A 17,465-nucleotide genomic window follows, 5' to 3' on the forward strand; every position below is an offset into this window, starting at 1 on the left:
GCGTTGCAGATTGGAGAACTTTGGCAGCAGTGTCCATTAGGCCTGCACAGGTTCTGTCCCTCCGTGTGCCCTGCCACGAGGCTAACCAGCAAGGGTGGGCTTTCTTTAGCATTTCTAGTAGTTAGTATCCTTCATCTTAGATGTAGTTTTTTCTCTTTATTTTCTCTTCAGAAAACAAACAAAAAAACCTTTTATTTTTTTTTGTTGGGAACCCCTTCCCCCAGCAGGATATGCCTGGCTCATCGGACTTCAAGAAGTGCCTGTCTTGCAAAGAGGCTGTCCCTGTGCCAGACAAACACTCTTGCTGCATATGCTGCCTTGGGGAAAGCCACATTGCCCAGAAGTGTGGTCTCTTCCAGCAACTCAGAGCCAGGTCTTGAAAGGACAGGGAGTTAAGACAAAAGATCATCTTCATGGAGGCAGCCCTCCAACCTTCTCCGGATCCATGCCAGGAGTCACCCAGAAAGTGCAGGTTTTCTACACAGCCCTCAAAATCAGAGGACTGTGGGTCAAATGGGCACCACCACTGGGATCTATCCCACCGCTTCAGTGGCCCTACTGGGATTCCTGGGTGGCGTATTGCTCCCATACTCCTTGGACTGTCAGCCTCACCCGTGAGCCCCGAGACATTCTCCCTCGGCTATGGTATCCAGAATCTCGGAACCTCCAGAGGAGATTATGGAGGAACAGGAGGGTGGAATGGAGGAAGAGGTTACTCCAAGAACCAATATATCTTCCTCCAGATGAGACAGTCATTCTTAGCTGCTGATTTCTGGCTCTTCAAGGACTTGGCCAAAGGGTTGCAGATACCTCTGGAGGATGTCAAGGACACTCACCACAAACTCCTTGAACCTCCTATACTCTTCCTCCTCCTCCAGAATATTCCTCCCCATCAGTGAGCCCTCCTGGACTCCACAAAAACTGTATGGCAAATCCCAGGATTGGCGAGGCTTACTTATAAATGGGTCGATAAAAAATATTGCATCCTGCCTAGGGAGGTGGAATATCTTCTTTCTCACCCTCCGCCCAACTCCATCGTTGTGGACATGGTAAAATCCTGCAGCCGCCAGCACCAAATGAGATCCATCCCTCTATGATAGGGATTGGAAATGCTTGGACCGCTTCGGGAGAAAGGCCTACTCCTCTGCCACTTTGCAGTTTTGAATAACAAATTATCAAGTCTTAATGACCAAGTATGACAGCATTTACTATTCAAAACTCAACAGCTTTATTGATCAGCTCCCAGTCAAAGCACGACCAGTTCTGAGCTATTGTCCAGGAAGGACAACTAGTAGTCAAAACAACGCTCCAGTCAGCCCTTGATGCAGCCGATACAGCATCCCAGTCCATTTCCACGGCAGTGGTTATGTGACATGTGTCATGGTTACACCTTTTGGGCTTCTCTAAAGCGATGCAAAGAACTGCTGAAGACCTTTATTTTGAAGGCACCAAGTTGTTTGCTGAAAAGACTGACGCATCCCTCCATACTGTTAGGGATTCCAGGGCACCTCTGTGCTCATTAGGGATGTAAACAACCGTAACAAAGAGAAGATTTAGTCCGCTGCGGCAACATAAATTCCGTACATCTCACTACCTGACTCAATGCTTTTATGAACCTCAAAGAAAGAAATCTAGGTTCTCCAAATGCAAACCATCAGGTCCACAGTCTTCCATGTCGCAATGTTCCACCTCAAAACACCAATTTTGACATGTTGGCTGAGGTGTTGACAGACCACTCCCCTCAATCACTACAGTGACCATCCTATCCCATCCATTTGGCTGTCGCCTTGCCACGTTCTGTAGCACCTGGGAGCACATAACGTCAGACTGATGGGTCTTGGAGATTTTTTTTACTTTACCTCTCCCCCACTCAACATCCTTCCTTGTCCCTCTTCAGGGACTCTTCTTACGAGAGTTTACTATGACGAAAGAGATTGCATACTACAGTTAGGAGCCATGGCTCCTGTACTTCAACATCTATGAGGCAAAGCTTTTTTACTGTCACTATTTCCTAATGCCCAAGAAGAAGGGAGGTTGGAGACCCCTACTAGACCTCTGAGCACTCAACAAGTTTGTCACAGCTCAAAAATTCAAGATGGTTACTCTAGCAATGATTATTCCAGCATTGGAATATGAAACTGGGCTATCATCGACTCTGAGGGTATTCTCCAAGATTCTGTCAATAGTGGCCACACACCTGTCGTCCCAGGGGTTCATGGTCTACCCCTACCTGGATGATTTCCTCCTCAGAGCCTGCTCCTTCAACGAGGCTCACTGGGTTACCAAAACCACAATAGATTTGTTCACAGAACTGGGCCTATAGATCAACAGCCATAAATCAGCTCTTACCCTAGTACAACGCCTGGAATTCATAGGAGCTGTGTAGTGGACCGAAGACTCACTGGTGCAGCGCCTCCTGCTGGTCATCTTGGGAATTCTCTTGTTCCCGTGTCCCTCCCAGTGCCCCTTACCCTGGGGTTCTCCCCACTGCAGTACTACTCACGCTCTGGGTCTCTCCTCCAGGGGAACCCCCAATCCTCTACACCCACCTTGCCTCAGTGGCTACTGCCAGTCGTCATCTAGCCCCCTCTCACTAGGGCAAACTGCAGTCCGTAATGGCCACTCATCATTGGCAAGGGAGTTGGACCAGCTGCCTCTGCCTATCCCTGGGCTGCCCCCTCTGCAGCCCCAGTACCTTCTTAGACTTAAACCAAGGCCTCAGCCTGGGGAATTGCCAGGCTGGAGCTCCCCAGCTCCTTTGCCCTTCCCCAGCACTGCTCAGCCTCAGGTATCCTTGCTCCTTCAGGCAGCTAGGTCCTCCTCTCTCCAGAGAGAGCGAGAGACTGTGACCCAGCTCCGCCCTCAGCCCTTTTATCAGGGCCAGCTGTGGCCTGATTGGCGAAGTGGGCACAGCTGCAGCCACACTCAATGAGCCTACCTTTTTTCAGGAGTGGGGCAATTGCTCCGCTACAGGCTGACTTTGACTTGTTATAGGCCAAAGCGCTTCTACCCCACCACACGTTCCTCTACTTGTCCGCGCTTATAGAGACAGTACAAAACAGCCCCCAGATATCAGCCAGCCACTGCCTTCAACTCTTGGGGCATATGGCAGCTGGTGCAGCAGGGATACCTCATGCCAGGCTTCACATGTGGTGTCTCCAGATGTTGTTCAGCTCGATCTACTGACCAAACAGAGATAGACTAGACAAATCTCTGTCGCTGCCCACCAAGGTCAAAAGCTCCCTGGACTGGTGGAAAAACCTAGGAAATGTTTGCAAAGGAATCCCCTTTTCGCAGACTTCCCTGTCATTACTTCTCACTGCTGATGCATCCCTAAATGACCTTACAATACAAGGCATCCCTCCACATTGGCCTCCTCTTGCTCAAGGCTGTCAGGAGTGCCTGCACCTATTTCTCTTGCTGATCAAGGGAATACACACAAGAGTCCTAACAGACAACATAGCTTGTATGTATTACAAAAATCAATGAGGAGGAGCCAGGTCACTGTCCCTCTGTGCAGAAGCACTAAAGTTATGCAACAGATGCATCTCCCATAACATTACATGGTCAACAGCCTACCTTCCTGGCATACAAAACATGATGGCGGACAGTCTGTCACAAGTTCCTACATGACCATGAATGGGAGATAAACCCAGCAGTGCTTCATGACATATTCAGGTAATGGGGGACACTGACCACAAACCTGGTCACCACTTCCCTGAGCAGGAAATGTCCACACTACTTCTCCAAAGCAGGGATAATACAGCACTCTCTGGGTGACTGTTTCCTTCCGTGAGACAAGGACCTTCTCTATGCCTTTTCCCCATTTCCCCTACTGTCAAAAGTCCTGTTGAAAATAAAAAGAGAAGGAGCACATGTCATACTGATTGCTCCCACCTGGCCAAGACAGACTTATCTGGCACAACTCGCGATGTGCTTGACTATCTCTCTCCAATCCACTCCATACCTCCTCTTGCAGAACAAAGGATGCACTTATCCCAACCTGGGGATTCTCCACCTCAAGGCTTGTCTACTTCATGGTTCCCATACACAGAAAGCTCCTGCTCGGAGGAGGTACAAGAGGAATTACTACACAGTAGAAAATCCATGACACACCGTACATACCTGTAAAAGTGTTCCAGGTTTCGAACTTGATGTAATTCCCAACAAATTTCTCTGACATCGGCTACCCTTCCGAAGATCCTATACTATGTATGGACTCTTAAAAATTGGGACAATCTTTCAGTTCACTCATGGTCCACCTACTGGCCATAGCAGCCTTTCACCTACAAGTAGGCAGATACTCAATGCTATCAAACCTAACCACAAAATGTTTCCCTAGGGGTATAGTAAACCTTTTCCCACAACCCCAACATACCACCCCTACGTGGGATCTAAATCTAGTGTTGAAAAGCCTGATTAGACATCCCTGTGAACCCAGGGTGACGTGTTCGCTTATGTACATGTCAGTGAAAACTGCCTTGCTGGTGTCAATCACCTCGGCTAGGAGAATAGGGCAAATAGCAGTTCTGATGGCACATCCCCCCTACACAGTATTCTTTTGAGACAAGGTCACACTCAGACCACACCCGAAGTTCAGCCCCAAGCTGACTTCTCCTTTTCACGTGAACCATCTGATCCACCTTTTGAGTTTTTACCCTAAGCTTCACAGTGATTACAAAAAGAAAAGGAGTATTTGTGGCACCTTAGAGACTAACCAATTTATTTGAGCATAAGCTTTCGTGAGCTACCGCTCACTTCATCAGATGCATACTGTGGAAAGTGTAGAAGATCTTTTTATACACACAAAGCATGAAAAAATACCTCCCCCCACCCCACTCTCCTGCTGGTAATAGCTTATGTAAAGTGATCACTCTCCTTACAATGTGTATGATAATCAAGTTGGGCCATTTCCAGCACAAATCCAGGGTGGGGGGAGATTTTTTTTTATGCTTTGTGTGTATAAAAAGATCTTCTACACTTTCCACAGTATGCATCCGATTAAGTGAGCTGTAGCTCATGAAAGCTTATGCTCAAATAAATTGGTTAGTCTCTAAGGTGCCACAAGTACTCCTTTTCTTTTTGCAAATACAGACTAACACGGCTGTTACTCGTGAACAGTTATTACAGGGAAGCTATACTACATGTGCTAGGCATTAGGAGAGCTCTGTCCTTTTATCTGGATAGGACGAAGGCTCTTAGGAAATCTCCCAAGCTTTTCCTTTCTATTTCAGAAAGATCCAAGGGCTCAGCAATATCAGCCCAGAGGCTGTCCAAATGGGTCTTGAGCAGCATTAAGCAATGTTATCAGGTTTGCAACATAACATCTGCAGCTGGTATTCGTGCACACTCCATGAGATCAATCTCCTTATCCGTCATCTTCCTCAAGAATGTCCTTATCTCAGAAATTTGTAGAACGACGACTTGGGCGTCAGTCCGTACCTTCACAGAACATTATGTGATCAATGGGGACTCTGCCTCCGATTCAGTCTTTGGCTCTGGGTGACTGTTTCCTTCCGTGAGACAAGGACCTTCTCTATGCCTTTTCCCCATTTCCCCTACTGTCAAAAGTCCTATTGAAAATAAAAAGAGAAGGAGCACATGTCATACTGATTGCTCCCACCTGGCCGAGACAGACTTAACTGGCACAACTCGCGATGTGCTTGACTATCTCTCTCCAATCCACTCCATACCTCCTCTTGCATTGTCATCTGTAACTGACCCGACTCTGAACTATTTCAGCTATTCTTCATCCGTTAATATAAGTTCTATATAGTTTCTCAAATAAAAGCTGTGTATGGCACTTTGAAAGTGAGTATAGGTGTTTAATGTTTTGAAAATATTTGGTATTCCTGCTTTCCTTTAAGTATTGATTTTTTTTTTTTAAACTGAGATTTTATATCTTGGAAACTAATAGTTGAGCAGGCTAAAACTTAAACATGTATTACATTTGTGAACAAGTGATATGCCTACAGAAAGATAAATTGTACTAGCATAATTTTCTGGCAAGTACACATAGTAAAATAAACATTAATTAGTAATCCTTACCATATCTTTCTTAATGGGCAACATAGCAAAATCACACTGAGCTATGTGATATCTTTAAATCCTGTGGTGTGCTGGAAGCACTATCAATGCACATGAAAGTGTCCGAGATGGCTGATCCTCCCTATAGTTAGTTGGACTGTTTATTTGCTTACATGTAATGGGCTTGATTTTGTGTCCATTGATGTCAATAGTAAAACTCCTGTTGCTTTTAGTGGTGCAGGATCAGGCATATATTGGGTTCTGGGAGTTGACAATGAATCTTGATTTAGCCTAATTTCATAACTGTATTGTCATTCCTAAACCTAAAAAAAAGGTAAATCATAAATTAAAGGATGTGTAATTCACACAATGAAAGCTTTTTAGGTGTTTGTTAATTGCGTTGAATAACAAAGAAATTAAAAGTAAAAGGCCAGAGTCCCCAGAAATGTCCACATGGAAATACTGTACTTCTAAGAGATTTTATCTTTTTCCAGTGTGAATTTACTTAAGTACATATCCTAAAACAAGTAAGCTTATAACACAAAAGACGTTAGTGTAAGAAGACAAATTCAAAATCACTCATTTGTAAATACCTTTTTCAAAACGCCCAAACTGGACACCAATATTTTCACAACAGTACACCTTAATTGCCAATTAACTTAAGGTTGTGAAAAAGTCTTATTTGTTTCAATATTTAATATAAACATTATGAAAGCATTGATTTATAAAGCTTCTTATTTGTGTAATACTGCCTTTTTAATTACTGTATTATTTCAAGTGTATAAATTCTCAGTTGATCACAGGGACATGGCGTTTCTTATGTCTTCATGCTGTTCCCTCTCCATTTGTAATCATAATATTTTTGTCTGATTCAAACTCCAGTTTGCTCAACTATCATCTCTTTAAAACAACTACACTTAAAACTAAATGTAAGGGTTGTAGACTTATTATCAGTTTCCTGTTTCCAACACTAAGTTTGAATAAAAATGTAACTGTTGTTTGTAAGCAGACTTTTGAAGAAAAATGCAGAAGGCCTTTGAAAGCAGATGTATGTCGGTTTTATTCACAATCTATAAATAGCTTTGAAAGCATAACAGAAACTTTGCTGTGACACAGTAGAGCTAATAAAACTGAAAATAATGAATCAAGTTAAAAATGGTGCTTTTGTTTCATTATATGAGAGGTAATCTCTTCAGACATCTCCATAAACTGGATTACTGGATGCTGGGTTACTAAACTCCAATAGGCAGCTTTTTGAGAGAGAGGAGAAATGTAGGACAGTTTTCTTACAGCTGAAGCCTAGATTTGATCAAGTCCCTGATATGTGCCTATAAGAGAGAAATGAAAAACTTATTTTGTTCATCTGACTTTTGATTAAACTGCTGCTGCTTTACAGAGAATGTATTTATACTCGGAAACACAAAGGGTAGTTTTAATTTTGTGAGTTGGAAATAGTTTCTCATGGGATATGTATGTCAACCCTGAATCAAAGGTGTCAAGGGAAATTTTTAAGCTTCTTTATTTAAAGCAATATTTCTGTGATGACCTTTCTTGCAGAAGGTGTACTGAAGTACGTATTTAAAGCCACCATGTTCATACACTTCAACCCTAAATTTCTAAACTAATAAAATGGAAATCTGTCAGTCACATAAACAGTTCTTATAATTTTGTTTCAGGCCCAGTTTGGGACTTTATCAGATTATTTTGAGGCTCTGCGCAAAGCAGGTAATTTGGAGGAAAAGAACAGCAATTCAGTTTTTCCTGTTCTGAGTGGAGATTTCTTCACATATGCAGACAGAGATAATCATTATTGGAGTGGATACTTTACATCACGACCCTTCTACAAAAGGCTAGATAGAGTTCTGGAATCCTATTTAAGGTAGGTATAGTCATCTGATACGTGTATTGTGTAAATGTTTATATCTAATACTGCAGAGATATCAAATGTCATTTTCAAATAAATTCTGAAGCTTATTTTCATTATACTATAGAAAAGGTTCATAACTGACATCAAAATTTGGACTTTGTCAAAATCTATGTAGAAGAAGAAATATGGCTGTGGCATTTTAATGGAATTACAAATATATGGGATATTTGTCAATCTAAACAGTTTTTTTTTAAAAGTTCCACCTATATCTTAATTGTTTTAAGATACTATGGAAGTTACCAGTCACTTTGGATACCATGAAACTAGCAAATGTATTCTTGATCCTTGTCTCTGTAGATGGGACTTGAATAATTGTATTGATTGCTGTCAAATGATCTATCATTTTCTGGAATGATATGGCTTTTTGGACAGGGAGATAAAAAGAATGAGTTTTGCCGGAACATTGTGGCAAATCAGAAGTAGTCAGGAGTATTTGTGTGCCCAGTGAAGTTATGAGAGCTCTTTGGAATCTCCTTAAAATGAGGCAGGGATTACTTGAGGACCTGTATCATTAGTCAGGTACTTCTCCTTGGCAGTTACTTGGCTGTTCCCAATAGCTACAAGAGGTACTGAAAGCAGAACTATTTGCAATTAGGGCTCTGTGATGGGGTGTTTACTCCACACTTGCTCTAAAAAAAGTTAATGTAGGTTGAGAAGGTGGCTAATTAGTATGATAGACCAGTGCTGAGGGGAAATCAGGTGGCTAAGTAATCCCATGATTAGGAGCCCAGTGCAGGGAGCCCAGCTGAGGAGCAAGAAGCTGAGCTGGATTTATGAAGCCAAGAAACTGGAAGCAGAGGGGGACTGCTGGGAAAGTCTGCAGTTGCTCCCTGGGAGAAGGGAGGAGTGTTGAGAGGCTGCAGAGACATGTAGGCTATAGTTACTCACTGGTTGGAGGCAGTTGGGAGGCTGGCAAACTTGGGTTGTGCAGGGAGTGCCAGATAGTAAGGAAAGGGCTCAGGGAAAGGCAATAAAGTCTAGAAGGGAACAGACCTTGGCTGCTGACTTAGACGGTCCCGGAGTAGAGGGTGCTCCCAGGTTCCTCTGCCAGCCACTGTGGGAGTGGCACCATGGGGTGAAAACTGCCTGAGACTGCTAGTGTGGAGAGAGACTTTGAAAAACTTTGGTACCCTGGAAAGGGAGGATCATAGTGACCTGACTGAAGAGCCAAGTCACGAAGAGGAAGCTGCAGCTCCTGGGGTGAGAGCGGCCTTTGGGGTAAGGACAGGTGAAGAGTCTGTGAGAGGAGGGCTCAGCACCTTAAAAGAGTTAATCCCCAGAGCGACCAGGGGGAGGTGCCACCTGTGGACCCCATCGCAGGCTCTGAAAGGATTGTTTCTTGGATTGGCACATACCTTCTGAATCCTGTTGGCTTTAACCTGAAGCTGGCTTCCAAAAGGACTACTGCTCAGAAGACATCTTGGCTTTTAGAAGGGCCATTTTGGGGGTTACCTTTCAAGGGTTTCAGGATCTCAACTAGACCACTTCTGAATAGAGAAGAACTTGCATAATGGGGGGTGATCTTGGCCACCTTGAAGGAAGCATCTCACAGGGCTTTTCAGATTGTAATGGCTGATGCCACGTTCAGAAGGAACATCTTGATGATGATGTAAACAGTATTGCAGAGGAAAGTGCCCTTCTCTTCCAGAAGGGGTGCCATTTGTTCCAAGGTAGAATTTTCCCATCATTCTCAGGAACCAAGCCTTTGCAGTTTAGAATGTGTGGCTCAACAGTCCTGATGCAGGAACCCTGGAAGTAACCTGGCTTGATAAGGTTTGAATTAATAGACTCATAGACTTTAAGGCCAGAAGGGATCATTGTGATCATGTAGTCTGATGTCCTGCATATTGCAGGCCACAGAACATCACCCACTCCATTTTTTTTACAGTATACCTCATCATTAATATGCAATACTACTCCACCACCTTTGCCTTTATTTCTGTCTTTCCTGAACAGAACTTACCCTTCAATACCTATACTCCAGTTATGACTACTGTTCCACCATATTTGTTATCCCTATAATATCTGGTTTCACTCCCTGCACCTGTAGTTCTAGTTCCTCCGTTTTGTTATCCAGGCTCCTTGCATTGGTGTACAGTCATCATAACTGTTGCTGTTTGGCTTCATTCACTCACATTCCTCACTCGATTGGCTACAGTCATTCTACTGCCAGTGTCTCCTCTCTGATGGGCGTCAGCACTATCCTTCCTCTTAATGTCAATTCTTCTAACCAATGCTGTTCCTTTCTCCATTTCTATATCCTTTCTTACTTGATTTTCCTCCCTCTCAATGTTAAAATCAGGCGTAGAGATTACATGAGCATCTCCCAACAGTCTCCCCTGAGTTCCTAGTTTAAAGCTCTTTTAATAAGTTGTGCCAACCTCCATCCCAGAAGTCTGTTCCCCTCCCTACTCATGTGGAGTCCATCCCATGAGAACTGTCCTCTGTCCATGAACGCTTCCCAGTAGACAAACATCCCAAAGCCCTCCTTATAGCACCATTGCCTGAGCCATCTGTTGATCATCATAATCTTGTCTTGCCTTCGTTCTCCTCCTCTAGGGACAGGCAGAATCCCACTGAAGATCACCTGAGCCTTCCTTACGCGTTTCCCAGCTGGCATGGTCTCCCTAGATACGTTCCATCGAGAATCTAGCTGTGTCATTTGTTCCCACATGAAGGATAATCAGTGAATTCTTTTCTGCTCCCATTAGGATCCTCTTCAGCCTCAGGTCCATGTCCCGTATCTTAGCTCCCAGAAGACAACACACCCTTCTGTTCTCTGGATCAGCCCTGGTGATAGGTCTGTCTCTTTTTCTTAGTAGTTAGTCCCCAATCACGTAGACCTGCCTTTTCCTCATGATGGTGTGATTCTCTGGCCTTCTTCCTGTTCTTTTTGGCTGTGAGTTCTCCTGTCTTTTGTTCTCCCTTACAATCTTCTCAAGTCATTCTGTAGCCTCCTGGGGCTCTGAACTCTGGGTATCTCCATTGGCTCTTCTCCTCTTCTTACAGGACTAGCTGCTCTTCTTGTCTTCCTTGCCCCCCCTCCTTCAGTTACAGTTTGCTGTGTCCCTTCATTTTCCAACTCAGTAAACCTGTTCTTGAGCTCTATTTCTCCTTCACTAGCTGGTCTTTTCCTATGCCTGGTTCTTGTAGTCACATGCTTCCACTCACCACTTTCCATACCCAACCGAGTTCTTCAGTCCAGCTTGCATCTGCAAGTCTTGGCTTTTCCCTTCGGCCTTCTCTTGCCTTTGCTCCATCATCTGCTCGAACCCCCTTCAAAAGTCAACCATAGTTTCCACCTGCATCTCCAACCCTCGGATCTTCTCTTCCATCAGCTCTATCAAGTAGCATGTCATACAAATGAAGCTCTTCTTAGGTACCTGCTCTAGGGTTATGTACATCCCTCAGCTTCCACATCCGGTCATCTTCATTGTCTCTTCCATGGCTTTGGCCAGTTCCACTGCTGCCTTTGTACAGTAAGTCCTCACTTAGTCGTCCCGGTTAAGGTTTTTTCATTGTTACGTTGCTGATCAGTTAGAGAACATGCTCGTTTAAAGGTGCGCAATGCTCCCTTATAACGTTGTTTGACAGCCGTCTGCTTTGTCCACTGCTTGCAGAAAGAGCAGCCCATTGGAGCTAGCTAGTGGGGGCTTGGAACCAGGGTGGACCAGCAACCTCCCTATCAGCTCCCCTAAGTTCCCTGTGCAGCAGCTGCCCAGCAGGCTATCAATTGCCGGAAGTTCTGCTCTACCTCCCTCCACTGCCGTGCGCTGCTCCTGCCCTCTGCCTTGGAGCTGCTCCAGGAGCCTCCTGCTTGCTGTGCAGAGCCGGGGGAGGAGGGGTGCTAATGTCAGGGTGTCCTCCTCCCCCCCATCCTGTCCCCTGCTCCTGTACCTTACCTCCATAGAGCAGGGATGGGACACGACAGGGCTCAGGACGGAGGGAGCTTGCTGGCAGCAGCAGCTGTCTCAACTTGCCGATCTACTTAAAAAGGCAATGTACTTAGAGTGGGGTTAGAGTACTTAAAGGGGCAATGCGCGTCTCTCTCTCATACACATGGTGTGTGTGTCTGTCTCTCTCTGCCGTGCTGTCTCCCCTCCCTCCATTTGTGCTGCCTTTTAGAGTGTGAAGCTACATTAACAACAGTGTGTTAACCCTTGAGGGCTTGGCCAAGCGCTAGTTCCTCATTTAGCAGTGAGCCATTCCCTAGGAAATATCCTACCCTCTTCCACCATCTGACTTCATCGCCTCAACCAAGCTACACAGTCATCATTGCTGTGTACAGTATTAAATTGTTTGTTTAAAACTTATACTGTGTGTGTATGTGTGTGTATATATCTATCTATCTATCTATGTGTGTGTGTGTATATATAGTCTTTTGTCTAGTGAAAAAAATTTCTCTGGAACCTAACCTCCCCTATTTACATTAATTCTTATGGGGAAATTGGATTCACTTAACATTGTTTTGCTTAAAGTAGCATTTTTAAGGAACGTAACTACAATGTTAAGCAAGGAATTATTGTACCTGTCATAGCCTTCCCACCTAAATTCCTGTCAAGGGTAAAAGAAAAACAGACAAAGATCCAAACAAACACCAAAACAAAACCAGAACACCACATTCCTTACTTCAAATTCCCTTTATGAATTCCCACTCAAACTCTCCTGTTTACAGCTCTGCTTGCTGCTCCTGTGCCACTGGCTGACTGTTTGGCTGCCTTTATAGGCCCCCTAATCAGGGAAGCCCTGCCCCTAATCAGGACTCAGCTTCTCTCACAGGACACTGCCCCCTACCAGCCTCTACAAAGTGAACAAAAAACATGTTTATATTCTTGATGTTTTCATTAGAACAGATTGGGAAAGGCTTTCCTGCTCCTTAAAGGAATCCCTTATAAGTATAGGATATTCCTAAGAATTTGGTAATTAAAATATAGGGTGTTGGACCTTAGTCTTCATGAGAGAAAAATACCTTTCAATTTAAATGACCATTCAGCTGTCAAATTCTAGAAACAAATAGTTACTAAATACATTTTGAATCATAGATACCTTGTTTGGGTAAACAAGAGAATTAGGAATACTCTTTAAAGAAATATAGAGGGAGTGGTAGCAACTCCTATACTAATAGTTCCTACTGTAGAAACTTTTTCAACTGTTTTAAGATACTTAATGAAACCTTCCCCCTGCCTAATGCCTCCCTGGTTTGTAGCAGGATCTGTAATTAGTTGGGGGGAGAAGGGGAAAATAGATAGGCCTGGGAGCTGGAGGTACCTTTTGCAGTTGCCATGAAAATCTTTTCAGGATTGGCCAAGTTATAAGGAGTTATAAAGACCATTTGCAATCTGTGTTATGCTCAGTAGAGCTTTGCTAGAGATTTGGTGCTAATATTGCTGAATGCTCCCCAGCTATCTCATTTGGTATGCAACACAAAACAGAAAGAATGGAGACCTGCTGCTGCTGCGGGCGGTGTTAATCCTAATTTTAAATTCTTTTGTGGGCTTGACTTGGTAACATTAACATTTTTTAACTCGAGTTCTTTACTTTGTAATGTTAATTTTCTTTTAGCATAGTTTTATGCAAATTAAAAGTACAATTATGATTATATGCAAATATAATATATAGATTATGCAGAATTTATTGAAGCCAGTCCTTATTTGTGAAAATATTAGTAGTCACCATTTGTTATAATGTAGTAGGAATTAGTGTAGAAAATATTTATTAAAAAGCAGAGGTTCACGAGATATACAACTTTTTGTCCACTGCATAGGTGACATAATATCCATATGAATTTAGAATTAAAAAAATATGCCTTCAAAATTTGAGTGTAAGATTGCATTAATAATTAGTTATTAATTAGTCCTGTGACTAATTATTTAGTCACTAACTATTTAGAGTGAACATTTGGAGCTCAATTCTGATATACATACTGCTAATCTTTCTGAGCTACTCAGTTGTGTTTGGACTTTTAACTCACTGTAAGGTTAAAAACTGATATCAGTCATCGCTATCAGCTAGGGGACAAAGGGAGAGCAGAGCCTTTTCAGCTAATGAAAAGTGGATCCTCTTGGCTTGAAAACTAAGAGTAGCTAGATCCAACTGTAAGTGAGAAACCTGCTTAGACAAAGGTTCTAACTTGCTGAAATTGTTTGTCACTAGAAAGTATGTTTTATTTTGTTTTACTTGTAACTATATCTGTGCATTCTGTTTTCTTAGTGTCACGTAAATATCTGTTCTTCGTTAATGAACTTATTTTTGTTGTATTACAAAATCATCTCCATGTTGTGTATTAAACTGAAGAGTGAAGTCCTTAGCTAAATTAACAAACTGGTGTGTGCTCTGTCTCTTTGGGGGCAGTTAACTTGATAACTTCTGTGAATATCGACTCAAAAGGACTGGACACAGCAGGGGAGATGATTTTGGGGAGACTACAGACTGGAAGGGCTGTTGGTGTTACCCAGTAAGGAGTAACCAGGCTGGTGGAACCCAGGGAGAGGATACTGTGTTGTAAGCAAGTTGCTGCTGTTAGGGCTCTGCACTGCACAGAAGCACCCAGGGTTACAGGGCAGGCAGTGACGCAACCCCCTTCCTGGTCTGGGTGAAATCCCAAAACGTTACAATGACATGCAGCTCTCTGTCTCATCTGACCCTGTATGTGCTGTTGAAAACCTTTCTCAAGGTGTCTGAGATTGTGGCATGGATAAGCTCAAGATGTCTGAAGATCAATCCAGGTTAGATTAAAGGAATGCTGGAATGTTTTTGGGAGGCAGCCAGAAGATATTCAGCCAGGACTGTATCTTTTTGTTTGCAGTCTGAACGTTTTACTGGTTCCTATGTAACACAATCACATAATAACAGGTTTCAGAGTAGCAGCAGTGTTAGTCTGTATCCGTAAAAAGAACAGGAGTACTTGTGACACCTTAGAGACTAACAAATTTATTAGAGCATAAGCTTTCTTGGGCTACAGCCCACTTCATCGGATGCATAGAATGGAACGTATAGTAAGATATATACACATATACGGTTAAGTTGGAAGTTACCATAAATTGTGAGAGGCTAATTAGTTAAGATGAGCTATTATCAGCAGGAGAAAAAAACTTGTGTAGTGATAATCAAGATGGCCCATTTAGACATCTAAATGAGCAATCTTGATTATCGTTACATACATTTTTTTCTCCTGCTGATAATAGCTCATCTTAACTAATTAGCCTCTCACAATTTATGGTAACTTCCAACTTATCTCTCTCTCTCTCTCTCTCTCTGTGTGTGTGTGTGGATAGCTAGATCCATCTATCTGTCTATCTATATATCTTACTATATGTTCCATTCTATGCATCCGATGAAGTGGGCTGTAGCCCATGAAAGTTTATGCTCTAATAAATTTTTTAGTCTCTAAGTTTTAGAGCAGCAGCCGTGTAGGTCTGTATCTGCAAAAAGAAAAGGAGTACTTGTGGCACCTTAGAGACTAACCAATTTATTTGAGCATAAGCTTTCGTGAGCTACAGCTCACTTCATTGGATGCATTCAGTGGAAAATACAGTGGGGAGATTTATATACACAGAGAACATGAAACAATGGGTGTTACCGTACACACTATAACAAGAATGATCAGGTAAGGTGAGCTATTACCAGCAGGAGAGCCGGGGGGGGAGAAAGCCTTTTATAGTGATAATCAAGGTGGGCCATTTCCAGCAGTTGACAAGAACGTCTGAGAACAGTGTGTGTGTCTGTGTGTGGGGGGGAATAAACATGGGGAAATAGTTTTACTTTTTTAGTAATGACACATCCACTCCCAGTCTTTATTCAAGCCTAAGTTAATTGTATTGCAAATTAATTCCAATTCAGCAGTCTCTCGTTGGAGTCTGTTTTTGAAGTTTTTTTGTTGAAGAATTGCCACTTTCAGGTCTCTAATCGAGTGAACAAAGAGATTGAAAAAAGAAAAGGAGTACTTGTGGCACCTTAGAGACTAACCAATTTATTTGAGCATGAGCTTTCGTGAGCTACAGTTCACTTCATCGGATGCATAGCTCACGAAAGCTCATGCTCAAATAAATTGGTTAGTCTCTAAGGTGCCACAAGTACTCCTTTTCTTTTTGCAAAGACAGACTAACACGGCTGTTACTCTGAAACCTGACAAAGAGATTGAAGTGTTCTCCAACTGGTTTTTGAATGTTATAATTCTTGACGTCTGATTTGTGTCCATTTATTCTTTTATGTAGAGACTGTCCAGTTTGACCAATGTACATGGCAGAGGGGCATTGCTGGCACATGATGGCATATATCACATTGGTAGATGTGCAGGTGAACGAGCCTCTGATAGTGTGGCTGATGTGATTAGGCCCTATGATGGTGTCCCCTGAATAGATATGTGGACACAGTTGGCAACGGGCTTTGTTGCAAGGATATGTTCCTGGGTTAGTGGTTCTGTTGTGTGGTGTGTGGTTGCTGGTGAGTATTTGCTTCAGGTTGGCGAGCTGTCTGTAAGCAAGGACTGGCCTGTCTCCAAAGATCTGTGAGAGTGATGGGTCGTCCTTGAGGATAGGTTGTAGATCCTTGATGATGCATAATAGCTCACCTTACCTGATCACTCTTGTTACAGTGTGTATGGTAACACCTATTGTTTCATGTTCTCTCTGTATATAAATCTCCCCACTGCATTTTCCGCTACATGCATCTGATGAAGTGAGCTGTAGCTGATGAAAGCTTATGCTCAAATAAATTGGTTAGTCTCTAAGGTGCCACAAGTACTCCTTTTCCTTTAGTCTCTAAGGTGCCACAATCATATAGTAGCAGTTTCTAGGAAGGCCTATTTCCGTCTGTCCGGCAAAGAGATTAAAACTATTTCTTTTGGATGAGGAGCTGTTACTGCTGTCCATATCTGTCACGTTATATTACTGCAACGTGCTGTACATCAACCTACATCTTAAATAAAAACCCCCAAACAGAATTCTTCATAGAATGTGGCTGTCTGCATATTATGTGATGTATCTCATTGAGAGTAGATGCCGCAAATGATCAGGGTTTCACATTGACTGCTTATTGTTTCGGGGCAGAGGTTTAAGGTATTGGTTTTGACCAATAAAGCTGTATGTAAATTACATGAGATCTGTCTCCTTGAGAGACTATCTTTCTTCCTCAACAATGGTTATGGTGATAGAGATGCTTAAGATGGAACCATCTGGATATGAGAGGGGACTGTCTGCAGTAAATTCACCAAGAGGTCACCTCCTTATGTCCAGGTTGTTCTAGTTTAAGCACCTTCACTGAGTGCAAAAGGGCCCTTCATTCTGGAACATGTAGTGTTCTACCACTTGGTCCAAAATAGTCTGAAACTGTTCACCTTCAGAGCGTGCTGAAAGTTCCATCTTTCATTTACACAGGCTTTTGGGGATAAAGGACCGCAACAAGGGCTGCTGTTCTGAAGCAAAGGGGATGTTGGTTGAGTTGATTTTAACACTTGGTTTAATTCTCCTGTGGTTTTGGGATGAGTAGTAGTTGTTGGCTTAGTCTTTCCTGT

General features: G+C 43.0%; 1 protein-coding gene across 1 annotated transcript in view; it reads left to right on the forward strand.

Moving 5' to 3' along the window:
• MAN2A1 (mannosidase alpha class 2A member 1) overlaps positions 1 to 17,465 on the forward strand; it is a 210,686-nt gene that overhangs the window by 88,137 nt on the left and 105,084 nt on the right. Inside the window, exon 9 of the mRNA XM_077817304.1 lies at positions 7,704 to 7,906. Within this exon, the coding sequence (XP_077673430.1) occupies positions 7,704 to 7,906 (203 nt within the window). The remainder of the gene's footprint in view (positions 1 to 7,703; positions 7,907 to 17,465) is intronic.

Source organism: Eretmochelys imbricata, chromosome 5 (genome assembly GCF_965152235.1).
Source record: "Eretmochelys imbricata isolate rEreImb1 chromosome 5, rEreImb1.hap1, whole genome shotgun sequence".
Classification (NCBI taxonomy): Eukaryota; Metazoa; Chordata; order Testudines; family Cheloniidae; genus Eretmochelys; species Eretmochelys imbricata.